The sequence below is a fragment of the Carya illinoinensis genome, chromosome 2 (genome assembly GCF_018687715.1).
Source record: "Carya illinoinensis cultivar Pawnee chromosome 2, C.illinoinensisPawnee_v1, whole genome shotgun sequence".
NCBI lineage: Eukaryota > Viridiplantae > Streptophyta > Magnoliopsida > Fagales > Juglandaceae > Carya > Carya illinoinensis.
In genome coordinates, this window is record NC_056753.1 from 8118845 (window position 1) to 8131939 (window position 13095).

At 39.2% G+C, this 13095-nt stretch overlaps 4 protein-coding genes across 4 annotated transcripts; all 4 read left to right on the forward strand.

Annotated features, from left to right (window-relative positions):
• Positions 1-661: 661 nt before the first annotated feature.
• Positions 662-4092, forward strand: LOC122299850 (phosphatidylinositol 4-kinase gamma 4-like). Its single transcript, XM_043110317.1, has 2 exons — positions 662-2549; positions 3440-4092. The coding sequence occupies exons 1-2, from the start codon at positions 1143-1145 to the stop codon at positions 3812-3814; spliced, it is 1782 nt and encodes a 593-aa protein (XP_042966251.1). The 5' UTR covers positions 662-1142; the 3' UTR covers positions 3815-4092.
• Positions 4093-4222: 130 nt separating this feature from the next.
• On the forward strand, positions 4223-5787 carry LOC122301670. The gene is made up of 2 exons (XM_043113065.1): positions 4223-5188; positions 5312-5787. The coding sequence occupies exons 1-2, from the start codon at positions 4882-4884 to the stop codon at positions 5785-5787; spliced, it is 783 nt and encodes a 260-aa protein (XP_042968999.1). The 5' UTR covers positions 4223-4881.
• Positions 5788-6614: 827 nt separating this feature from the next.
• On the forward strand, positions 6615-7424 carry LOC122301671. Its single transcript, XM_043113066.1, has one exon. It carries the CDS (start codon positions 6615-6617, stop codon positions 7422-7424), a length of 810 nt encoding a protein of 269 aa, XP_042969000.1.
• A 397-nt stretch (positions 7425-7821) lies between these two features.
• LOC122301672 lies at positions 7822-12475 on the forward strand. Its single transcript, XM_043113067.1, has 3 exons — positions 7822-8017; positions 11464-11942; positions 12065-12475. Exons 1-3 carry the CDS (start codon positions 7822-7824, stop codon positions 12473-12475), a joined length of 1086 nt encoding a protein of 361 aa, XP_042969001.1.
• The last annotated feature ends 620 nt before the right edge of the window (positions 12476-13095 follow it).

Here is a 13095-nt window from a genome sequence, read left to right on the forward strand (position 1 = left end):
ACCAAACCCTAGTTAATTTACAGCTAATATACCTAAACCCTAGAGATAAAAATAGAGGAGGAAAAACACAGAAGTCTAGAAATGTATTCCTAAACCCTAGCATCACAGAGAAACAAGGAGTAAGAAGGGGTCAGTTTGAAGAAGATTACCTCTCCCGTAGATTTCTGGACGCGGTGGTTTCGTAGTGTTTGGACTCACAACGTCGGCATGAAGAGGATGAAGGGAGGGGGAAATTGAGAAGAAGAAGGGGTCACGACGGGATTGAGGGTTTCGACGTGAAGAAGAAAAAAAACATTCACAGGGTTCGGGGGGAGAGGAGCTCGCGCTCTGTTGTCCCGAAATCAAATGAGTTAATTCTGATGGAGGGAACGAGCAGCTGGGGAGAATTTTGTCATTTACCTAGTCACATATGGTGTGTTTTTGGGTGTTTCAAAACAGTGGCTGATGCTAATATTTATTCTACCTAAAAATTGAAAAAAATGGAATAAATGTGTCATCTTTAATACGTGGCAAAGGGTTATTGGAGAACATACAGGGCGCGACCTGATTGGTCAAGACCCCATTTTGTGGTGTCAACTTGGAGCGCACTCCAACTTCAGCTAAAAATAGTTCTAAAAATTAAATCAAATTATATATATTAAAGTCAACAAATCAACATCCTGACCACCCACCCACGTATGATCAATCACCGGCGGCTTCACGCGTTCTCTATCTCTCTCTCCCAAAGCGAACAGACCTAACGAAAATTTGCTATTTTTCGCTTCCTTGGTAAGGATTCTCCATCTCTCTCTAGCTGACTGCCCAGATCTCGAGAGTTTGATTGTATAAAATTCTGGGTTGGTTCTGGTTGATTTCGATGTTTTTAATTCTGTAGCGTTTGAATTGCTTTCTGGGTTTCTTCCCCAGATTGTTTTCATTTTCATTTTCCCTTTTTAGTTCTGTATAAATTTAGAAATCAAATATGGGGTTTATTTGGTCGTCTAGTTTGACAATTAGATCATCTTATATGCTAATTGTTATAGACATGGCCGAATTCTTCTTGTGAATTGTATGTTTCGAGTCAAGGAATTGTACATTTGTTTCATAGCGTCAGGCTTTCTAGAATTCTGTTATAGTTAGAAAAAGAACAAAACAGAAAAACAATGTCGTCCGCCGGTGTCACTGTTCTTAGTATGGTTCGTGATGAGCCCGTAGTTTTCCCAAATAATTTACATTCTCCACTGGATGTGTGCTGCTCGAAAGAATCGATTTTGATATACCTCTCCATTCTGGGGTCAATGATTCCTATGCGTGTTTTGGAATCGGATTCCATTGAGTCCATGAAACTCAGGATTCAAACTTGTAAAGGCTTTGTTGTAAAGAAGCAGAAGCTGGTTTGTGGAGGCCGAGAACTGGCCCGGAGCAATTCTCTGCTCCGGGACTATGGGGTTGCAAATGGAAATGTTCTGCATCTGGTTCTTAGACTTTCGGATCTGCAGGAGATTAAAGTTAGGACTAGGGGTGGAAAAGAGTTCTCATTCCATGTTAAACGAGATAGAGATATTGGGTATGTGAAAAAAAGGATCGCAAAGAAGGGAAAGGACTATGTTGATCTTGAGGAGGAAGAGGTTGTGTGTAATGGAGAACGGCTTGAGGATCGGAGGCTAATCGATGATATCTGTAAACATAATGATGCGGTGATACATTTGTTTGTACAGAAATCTGCAAAAGTTCGGGCTAGACCGATCAAGAATGAGCTTGAGTTGTCTATTGTGGCACCGGCGTTAAATAATGAGAGGGTCAATGACATTGATGGAGGAAATTGTGGGGGACAGTATGATGATGGAGGAAATAATTATGGGAGAGAGTATGAAGCTAATGGGTATGTTGTACCGAGAAAACCGCCAGATAGGGATTTCTCACTGGAGCCACTTATTGTTAATCACAAGATTCAATTGCCCTCGGTGATATGGGATATGGTTAACTCTACATGTGATGGATTGGATGCAGGTCATTATCCAATGAGGTCTATGGAGGGTACAGGGGGAGTTTATTTTATGCTGGATTCATTGGGTCAGAATTATGTGTCCGTTTTTAAGCCCATTGATGAGGAGCCAATGGCTGTGAACAACCCTCAAGGGCTGCCAGTGTCACTGGATGGTGAGGGGTTAAAAAAGGGTACAAGAGTTGGAGGAGGAGCTTTCAGGGAAGTTGCAGCTTATATTTTGGATCATCCAAAGGGTGAGCGCCGCTCGATGTTAGGTCGTGAGAAGGGCTTTGCTGGGGTTCCCCCTACTTTTATGGTTCAGTGCTTCCACAGAGGATTCAACCATCCAGGGGATTTGACCAGCAAGATTGGATCTTTGCAGATGTTCATGGAGAATAGTGGAAGTTGTGAGGATATGGGCCCTGGGGCTTTCCCAGTCAAGGAAGTGCATAAAATCTCTGTTTTGGATATAAGATTGGCAAATGCGGATAGGCATTCTGGGAATATTTTGCTGAGCAAAGAGGGAGAAGATGGCCAGACCATGCTGATTCCAATTGATCACGGATACTGCTTGCCTGAAACTGTAAGGCTGCTTAACTTTGTTTGTGATTTTCTCTCTGCAACTTCTTCCATCTGATCTTATGGCACTTTTATTTGCTTTATCCTCCAGTGATATTGTAGCTTGAGTGATCTGCTGTATTGTTTTTCTCTCTCTCTTTTTTTTTTTTTTCACTTTATGAGGGGCAGTAATTATGTTGAGATAGTAGATCCCATTATTATTGATGATATGCCATACATTTGCTTCAAATCTCAACCAGGACACCTAGATGGAGTTTGATAGGACTTGCTAGGTTTGGCTGAATGGAATGGGGTCAGGAATGCGCTTCTGCAATTGTTAGGATTTACTCACCTGGTCTAGTTTCACATCCATTTGAAAATTGTACAATTTGTTTCCATCCCAATATTTGATCTTGAAGATCCCACAGTACTTTATAGTGAGTCTCCTGAATCTATGGCCTGACGTTGGATTCCCAATCTCATAGAAGCATTTGGATTTTGTGACAGTACTTCTGATTTTGATTAGTTATCAATATTATCTTGAAAATACTGCTGTAAACTCTATTCTCTCTCTCCTTTAATTTAATTTTTGTAAATGATTGTCAAGTGGCCACATGATTTATAACGAAACCTCTTCCTTTATTATGTATACACACACACACACACACACACACACAAATATATATATATTCTGTCTGGAAGTTCTGCAAAATTTCTTTCTGGCACTGACATCTTAACTAGATTTGCGAAGAACATTTTTTGGCAATCATTGTCCTAAAACATTTCAGTTAGATGATAGCTGCCAAACCTCAGTTTTTTTCTTCTGTATTCTGATAGTACATAAAATCCATACTATTCAATATACATTTTTAGTTAGTTCAATCCTATTCACTTTACATTTTGCTGTTCCTGCAGTTTGAAGATTGCACATTTGAATGGCTTTATTGGCCACAAGCTCGCCAACCTTACTCCACAGAGACCATCGACTACATAAAATCGTTGGATGCTGAAGAAGATATTGCCCTTCTTAAGTTCCATGGATGGGACTTGCCACTTGAATGTGCTCGCACGCTCCGCATCTCAACCTTGCTTCTGAAAAAGGCAGTAGAAAGAGGGCTCACCCCGTTTGACATTGGTAATATAATGTGCAGAAAAACCTTGAAGAAGGAATCCATCATTGAGGAGATTGTACGAGAAGCACAAGATTCGGTGCTTCCTGGCACTAGTGAAGCAACATTCCTTGATACCGTGTCCCAAATCATGGACTGCCACCTTGACAAAATTGCTTGATTGCCTTTATCATGAGGATGCTGGTTTCCTCTTTTCTTTTATTTGGAGAATATAGGTATATGTAAGTATCACAAGGTGATTAGGATGTTCTTTTGTCCATACACAATGTGAAGGACTAATAGTTTCTTTGTTATTTTCCCTTTCTTCCATATCAGTCACTCGTTTCTTGTGATTGTACTTAAAGTTGGATTCCTGACTCATTTGTTCATTTGATTGCTAAACCCTTTGCAGTGACATCTGCAGGTTTTATGTATTATCATTATTTTTGTTATCTTTAACATGTGCTTCATGTTGTGTGATTCCACGCCGGCAACGATTGTAGGAGCGCGTAAGCGCTGTTCTGTAGTCCATCAGAAAATGAGAGGCTTTCCTTTCAAAATTTTGTAACAGTCATAGGTGTCATATTTGAAATTTTGATGCATCAGTTTGATCTTTGAAATTTCCAATTTCAGCATTAGTCCTTGCACATTGGATTTGTGTGGAATTATCAAACCTTCTGTTGAGTTTTTCTATAAAATCAAAACAGATCCCAGTCACTAATGAGATGAACTTATCATTCTTTGGCTATCTACAAACATGATAACGACCCATTTTATTTGGTGGTATTTTGCTCAAAGGGTTGAAGGAAGATAATACATTTAAGTAGTGCAAGGGCAATCATCACTCGACGCTTCCTGCTATCATCAACTTCCTTTCAATTAGCGGAGCCCAGAATTGTAGCCAATTGAGTGAAGGTTTCAAAACTAATTTCTTGTCACCTTGACATGGAGAAAAATCACGTATTGACTACGAGATGTATTTAACACATTCAACATAAATTGAAAGGTAGGTGGCCCAAAGGCGCTGAAGAATATTCTTAGGGTGGTCCAAGGCGTCTGGCGGGAGGAAGGTAGGTGGTTGAAAGAGGTTCTAGCGGAGGAGGGGAAGTGGAAGGTGCTGTTACGAGCAAGGATGGATGATCTGGAAGAAAGATGGAAGAGTCTCAGGTTGCTGGAGGGGGAAACTTCTGAATAGTCATTGATGAGGATGATTCTAAAGAACTGAAGAATAAAGCATCGAGAAGTCTGATGGGTAAAGTGTGCTCGATGAGACCCATAAGCAAAGAGGTTCTGGGCTCTACGATGGCCAGGATATGGAGGATAAACAAGGCAGCCCAGTTTATAGAGGTAAGCCGAAATGTTTTTGTTATAGTCTTTGAGAATCAAGTGGACATGCAGAAGGTATGGAATGGGCGACCCTGGCTCTTTGATAACCAATTGTTTGTGTTAAAAGAATTTGAGGGATATACACCTTTGCATTGTGTCAATTTTGACTATGAGTGTTTATGGGTAAGGATGCACAATCTGCCTTTATCTTGTATGACAAAAGAACGAGGTATATAGGTTGGAGGTACGGTGGGAAGGGTAGAGGAAGTAGACGTACAGGAGGATGGGAGTGGATGGGGTAGCTTTTTGAGAGTTCGGATTTATTTGGATTTGACACAACCCGTAGCATGAGGAAGAACAATAAATGTGAAGGGAGAGAGTATATGGATTCCTTTTAGTTACGAGAAGATGCCTCGTATATGTTTCTCATGTGGGTGTGTTGTCCATGGAGTGAAGGGCTGCTCTAGTATATTGGGAGAGTCAGACGGGAAGGAAGATCAATATGGAATATGGATGAGGGCTACTCAGGGTATAAGATCCAAGACTTACAGTAGCTTTCCTAAAAGGGAAGAGGAGACAAACAGTTGGAGGAAGATGGGGGTTAGCCTCACACAAGATGGGGGAAGTAGAAAGGCAAATGAAGTGGAGGATGCAAGGGGGAGTAAGGTGAGTGAGGGTCCAAAACTTAGGGGTGGGGAAGGAAGTAAAGGGGAGGGTTCAGTAGATGAAATGTTCATAAATGGAAGAGGAGGAGATAATATTCTACGAGAGAATTGTGTGGAAGTGAGTGGGTGTGAGGGGTATGGGAATTCTATAGAAAGGAAATGAGAGGGGATTTGTTTGAAGTGGAGTTAAGAGAAGAGGTAGGTTTGCGCATAATTGATAAGGGCTTTGGTAATACAGTTAGAAAGGTTGGTTCTAATGTTGTTCCAGAACTGAGGGTGAGCAATGAGGAAGCTGTGCAGGTTGTAAAAAAAGGAGCCTGGAAGAGAAGAGCTAGGAAAACAGAATTAAAGGAGGGGTCAGTCAACTCTCTTGTGGCTAAGAAGAGGAGTGGAGGGGATGATGATGGTGAATGTGGGGTTGGTAAGGTTGGGAAGAGAGGGAAATGGAGCAGTGGGATAGAGGGAGAAAAAGTTGTAGATGTAGTGGCGGAGGCTGAGTTTCAGCCAGCCAAACACCATGAAAATCTTAATTGGAACTGCCGAGGGTTAGGGAACCCTCGGACAGTTCAAGATCTTTGCAACATGGCAAAGAAGAATAAACCCAATTTGGTTTTCATTATGGAAACTAAGCTTAGAAGTAGAAGATACAAAGGTTTGAAGAGGATGCTGCATTGTGAGGGCTGTTTTATTGTGGATTTAGTTGGGAAAGGAGGTGGAATGATTCTGTTATGGGATGCTAATGTGGGAATTGAGGTTGTGAATTTCTCTCAAAGGCACATTAATGCTTGGGTTAAAGATGGAGAAGTGGAAAAGAAATGGTTGCTTACTTGCTTCCATGGGCATCCTGAAACTGCTAAGAGGAAGGCCACTTGGGACTTGATGAAATCCTTTAAGCCTTAGGAGTATGATGGGTGGTGCATAGTGGGAGATTTTAATGAAATCCTAGTTAATGACGAGAAGATTGGGGGCAGAGCAAGACCTGAAGGGCAAATGGAATTATTCAGGGAAGTTTTTCAAGAAGGGAATCTTTATGACTTAGGGTGGCAGGGTGACAAGTATACATGGGGCAATTTGGATGGAGATGAAACTTTCACCAAGGAAAGATTAGACAGGGCTGTTTCCAATCCTGTTTGGATAGAAGTTTACAAGGAAGTATGGGTGGAAATGATGGTGGCCAGTACCTCTGATCATAAGCCTTTGCTAGTCCATTTAAAAGAGTACAAGGTGTTGGAAGGGGGCATTAGAAAAGCTTTTAAATATGAAGCCAACTGGGCTTTGGACGAGGAGTTTGAACTGATCTTAAAGAAGGCATGGAAGCATGAAGTGTTTGAAAGGCATCGGTCTAGCAAAATGGTGGAGTTACTAAACAGAAGCAAAGAAGTTCTACAGAAGTGGAGTAAGCAGCTTAGGAAGGGACGAAAAAATGAGATAGAAGAGAGAACAAATCTTTTGCAAAGATTGCAAGCTGTAGAAGATAGATACAATGTTATTGAGATCAAGAGAGTAAAAGAAGAGGTGAGTTTGATGCTGGAAAAAGATGACCTGAGATGGAGACAGAGAGCTAAAACTAATTGGTATAAGCTTGGAGATAGAAATACAAAGTATTTCCATGCTTGTACTAATCAAAGGAAAAAAAGGAATCAAATCATAGAAGTGGAGAATGAGAGTAATATAAGGGTCAGGGGGTTCAAAGAAATTGAGGATACATTCAGAGGATACTTTGTGAAGCTGTTTCAGACAACAAATCCAACTAGAGTATCTCAAGGAATTTTACTAGATTGGAGGTGGAAGAGGCTGTGAAGCAAATGGCACCCCTTAAATCACCTGGCCCTAACGGTTTTGGAGCCTGTTTTTATCAAAATCATTGGAATATTGTTGTTGATGAAGTGTGAAAACTGCCTTATTTGTCCTCAATGGTAACTATATGGATCCTTTACTCAACTATACTTATCTTGCTATGATTCCTAAAATAAAAGACCCAAAAAAGGTTAGTGATTACAGACTCATAAGCCTTTGTAATGTAATTTATAAAATTGTGTCAAAAACCATTACAAACAGATTTAAAAAAGTGCTTGGTGCCATTATATCCCCTACCGAAAGTGCTTTCCTACATGGGAGAATGATCAATGACAACATAATGGTAGCATATGAAATGTTACATTCAATGAAGACAAGAAAGAGGGGGAAGGTAGGGAGCATGGCCATTAAGCTTGATATGTCAAAGGCCTATGATCGTGTGGAGTGGGAGTTTTTAGAGACAGTGATGCAAAGGATGGAATTTTGTGAAAAGTGGGTAAAACTCATTATGAAGTGTGTCAGGTTAGTGTCTTATTCTGTATTGATAAATGGGAAGGCAGGATACAAAATTAAACCTACAAGGGGATTAAGACAGGGTGACCCTTTATCACCCTATTTTTTTCTCATTTGTGCTAAAGGGCTTAGTTCCCTTTTAAATACTTATGAGAAGTAGAAATTAACAAGAGGTGTGCAATTGATTAGAGGGGGAACTGACTCACTCAAAAATGAGTAGCACTAATGCTATCCCAAGTGCAGGACGATGTCGTGTAATAATTAGGAATAAATTCCTAGATCGTCTCCTCAGGGAAAGTTACTTAAAATTAAACTCGTTGAAAAATGTGAAAAACTTCACAAAGAGAAAACAAGAGGATGATATGTGCAATGGATGGAAGAGGTTACTAGTCATGGACTAGATTCATATTTTTAGATTTTTGATTGTCGGATTGGAATGTAAATGACTAATAGATTAAATTCAGAGATTAATAAACTAAATTAAGAATTAAACTAGATTAGAAAGTAATTGACAAAACATGCATTGAAAATTGAAAAGCCTCAAAATCAATATTCTAGGGTTTATCATTGTATCTAAATCACAAATTCTCAAATTAAACCATAGCAATTGTAATCACTATTAAAATGAAAGCTTAATGAAACAATAAAAATAAATAACATGAAATAAGTAAACAACAAGTAAATTACCCAACTAAAACAAAAACAAAAGCTCTCTACCAAACCCTTCTTGCAATAAATTAAACTAGTACACTTAATTAAAAACTTCTAAAACAATTCCTTTATTTCATGAAACAAACTAGCATACTTGATTAAAAACTTCTAAAACAATTCTCTTGTTGCATGAAACCAACTAGCACACTTGAAAGAAATTAAGGTATTACAATTAATGAGATAAAATTCTAAAACAATTCTTAATACTTAATTAATAAAAATTCTTAAAACAACAAAGCATTGTAGGCAAAAACAAAAACTGCCGAATACCAATCTATATTAGGAAAGAAAAGTCAAAGAAAATGAAATGAAAATTCTGCTACTTAAACGGAAGAGAAAGAAAATAAACTCAAGGTTGCCCTACTGCTATATACGGAAAGAAAAACACAAACGGGAAAACAAGTGCAACTCAAGAACTCAGTTGCTCAACTGTAGCCGAATGAAAAAACCAAAAAAAACAATAACTCTCTCTAGCTTCTAAACGGAAAGAAGTAAGTAAAAACTGCCCCCACATGTGTTGCTGCCTCTAGCTAATTAAATACTCTGTCCAGCTTAAACGAAAGAAAGAAAGAAATAAAATCTGCTGCTGCTGCTTTCCGTCCAGCTGTCTTCCATGATCCCATGTGTTCTCCTGCTGCCCCAGATGCTATTGATCTCCTGCTGCACGTCCAGCTACTCGGAAAAGAGAGAACAAATCTGCTGCTGCATGTGCATGGTTCTGTTCTGTCAAAGTTGAAGGCCAGCTGCTTTATTCTTCTGCCGATCTGCTGCATGTTCGTGTGAATTTCTTTTTGCATGTGTGTTGCCCGAATGAGTGTTCTGCTTGTGTGAGCTGGTGTGAGTTGGTTGCTGTGTGCTGTCCGAAAGCTGCTATCTGCTGTAACGTGCTGCGTGTGTGAGTCTACTGCATGTGTGAACTGGTCTTCTCCTGCTATAGCAGCTGCTGCACGTTTACTACATGTGTGAACTGGTCCATTTCTTCTCCTGCTGCTCTGCGTCTGCATGTGTGCATGTGTGCATGTTGGTCTGCATGTGTGCGTTGCATGTGTGCATGTGTTCCTGCATGTGTCCGAATGCTTTCTGCTGCTTGGTGTGATCCGAATGGTGCTTGCACTTTTCTGCATGTGTGCATGTGTGAGTCCACTGCATGGTTGCATTTTCTGCATGTGTGCTGTGTTGGTCTGCATGTGCATTGTGTGAGTCACTTTTCTGCATGTGTAAGCTAGTGTGAGTGCAGTTCTGAGTGAGTGCTTTGCTGCTGTGTTTGTTCTGCTGCATGGTTGCATCGCCCCACATCATTATTCAGCCTATGTATATTAGCTCGAATGCGGAGTATCTTTCTCAACACTCTTCCATCATGAAGTTTCATGCCATCGAGCTTTTCAATGGAAAAACCTCATCACCCAACGTCCCCAAACAGGTTTTCCAACTAGCCCTTACCTTGATTTTCCTCAGCATAATCTCTCTTTGCTTGAACAGAAACACGCACTCATCATTTTCCTTTCCTAAGTTAAATTTCCAAGGTTTGAGAAGCATAGGATTTCACAAGGAATGTGATATATTTATTGGAAAATGGGTTGGCAAGAGGTGCTTCTATCTTTTGAAGATGGAAAGATAGCTCAAGAAACCTTATGAACATGAAGAACAAGGAGAACAATTGTACAAACACAAATGATAATAGAAAGCAAGAAAAATTATGGACTAGAATGCACAGTAATCAATAGTTGGTAGAATTCAAGCAGAAATTCATGCTTTTAATCAATTAAAATCACAACTTTAATTTATTCACTTTAACCATTTTTCCATTTAAAACCAATAATAATGTCATGATGAATTTAAAATACATTAGTTTTAAATAGCTAAAATATGCAATATTTCAGCTCAATCAGGAACAAGCATCAATCACCTCCTTTTTGCAGATGACTACATATTGTTTGGTAGAGCCAAGCTGGAAGAGTGGGTTAGAATCCAAAAGCTGTTGAAAAAGTATGAAAGAGCCTCTGGCCAATTCCTTAACAAGGAGAAGACATCTGTTTTTTCAACAGTAATACCAAGGTAGAAGACAAGAGAAGGATATTAGAAGCTGGAGATTTGGTTGTATGTAGAAGCTATGAGAAATATTTAGGCCTTCCTACTATTGTAGGAAGGTCTAAGTACCAGACTTTCAGAGTTCTAAAAGAAAGAGTGTGGCAGAAGATCACTAGTTGGAAGAACAATTTTTTGTCACAAGCTGGCAAAGAAGTTTTGATCAAGGCAGTGCTACAGTCTATTCCTACATATACCATGAGTGTGTTTAAGCTACCCAAAAGACTGTGCAATGAAATCAATGGCATGTTTTCGAAATTCTGGTGGGGTAAGCACCAATCAGAAGAGGGAATACAATGGAGGAAGTGGGATAAGATGGGACTGCACAAAGTGAAATGTGGATTGGGTTTCAGGGACTTGGAGAGCTTTAATTTAGCTCTTTTAGCTAAGCAAGGGTGGAGGTTTATTAGGAATCTTGATTCACTAGCAGCAGTGGTCTTCAAAGAAAAATATTTTAGGCATTCAAGTCTAATGGAAGCTAAGCTTGGCTCATGACCTTCCTTTATATGGAGAAGTGTTTGGTTGGCTAGACACTTGTTGTAAGAAGGCTTAAGATGGAAAGTGGGGGATGGAAGCAAGATAAAAATTTGGGGTGACAAGTGGCTACCTACCCCTACATCCTTTGCTGTTCAGTCACCAGTATCAATTCTGCAGGGTGGTTCAATGGTGGAGGAGTTGATTGTTAAACATAAAGGGGAATGAGATGAGGGAAAGATTCGGTCTATTTTTTCAGGTGATGAGGCTGAGCAAATCTTAAGTATACCTTTGAGCAAAGGTAATGCACAAGACAAGATTATATGGAGGCCATCGAAGAAGTGTGTTTTTACGGTCAACAATGCTTATCATTTGCAATTAGAAAGACTAAAGAATAGCAGAGGTGGTTGCTCAGAGGAAGAGAAAGAAGATAAGAGGTGGAGGAGTATATGGGAGCTTGAAGTGCCAGGGGTGGTCAAGTTTTTCATATGGAGGGCTGGAAATGATTTGCTACCCACTAAAAAGAACCTTTTCAGGAGAAAAATAGTTGCTGACCAAAAATGTCTTCTCTGTGGTGCAGAAATTGAGACAGTCATGCATGCTCTTTGGGAGGCAAATGATGTTTGGTCTGATTCTCAAAGTTTGGTTCAGAAATGGAGTAGCACAGAATCTGATTTCCTACACTTGTGGGAAAAACTTATGGGAAGATTGAATAAGAACCAGCTTGAGGAGATGACAGTTTTATTTCGAAAATTATGATTCAGAAGGAATGAATTTGTGTTCGAAAAAAGATTTTCATCTCTAAAAAGATTACTTAAAATAGCAAAAGAAGGTCTTGAGGAGTTTCAGCATTTTCAAAGAACTCAGAAAAGGAAGACCAGACACCAACTACTAGCATTAATAAGAAGACACGGGAAAAACCAGCAAATGGTTTTGTAAAGGTGAATTGGGATGCTTCACTTGATCTCAGGAGGAAAAGAATGGGAGTGGGAATTATGATCAGAAATGAGGAGGGTGAGGCTCTAGTGGCTTTATGTGATCAAAGGCAATATGTGCAGAACTCATCAGTAGCAGAAGGATACGCACTTTGGAAGGCTTTGGAGCTGTGTAATGACCTTAATATTCAGAAGGTCATTTTCAAAGGGGATTCTAAGGCTGTTGTATTGGCAGTTTTAAGTAATAAGGAAGATTTGTCCTATGGTGGTTCTATAGTTAAAGATATACGGTCTGTTCTAGCAGACAGACCAGATTGGTCTATACAATTTGCATAAAAGGAAAAGAATAATGTGGCTCATACTTTAGCAAAGGAAGCTTTTAAGACTAGAAGAGGAAAAGGTTTGGATTGAGGAAGTCCCAGTCTGTATCGCATCTTGTCTAGGCAAAGATAATTAGTGTATTTGTTGAAGTCTGATAATGAAATATAGAGGTTTTCTTTCAAAAAAACATAAATTGAAATCTTACTAGATTCTAGTTAAGATTGTTTGGAAAAGTATTCAGTAGAGATTAAGCCTTCTATCTTGTTTAAGGAGATGCTTGGGGAATGAGATTAGATAAAAATTTTGTAAATAGCATTAAGATGGTTTGTGAATAGTAATAAGATAATTTAAGTTAACTATTTTTTGAATTTTGGGAAAGGCGAGAAAAACTTGAATAAAAAATATAATAAAATTAAAATATTGTTAGAATATATTTTTTTAATATTATTTTTGTTGTAGAATTTGAAAAAGTTGAATAATTTTTTGTTTGAAAGTTTGAGAAAATTGTAATGATTAGTTTGAAAAAACTGTAATGATTAGTGTTAACGCCCAAAAATGACTTAATAGACTGGAAAAGGAGAATGATCAATTCCCAGCCCTGCTGAGGTTGTGCTGAGCTTGGATCAGTGCCGTGT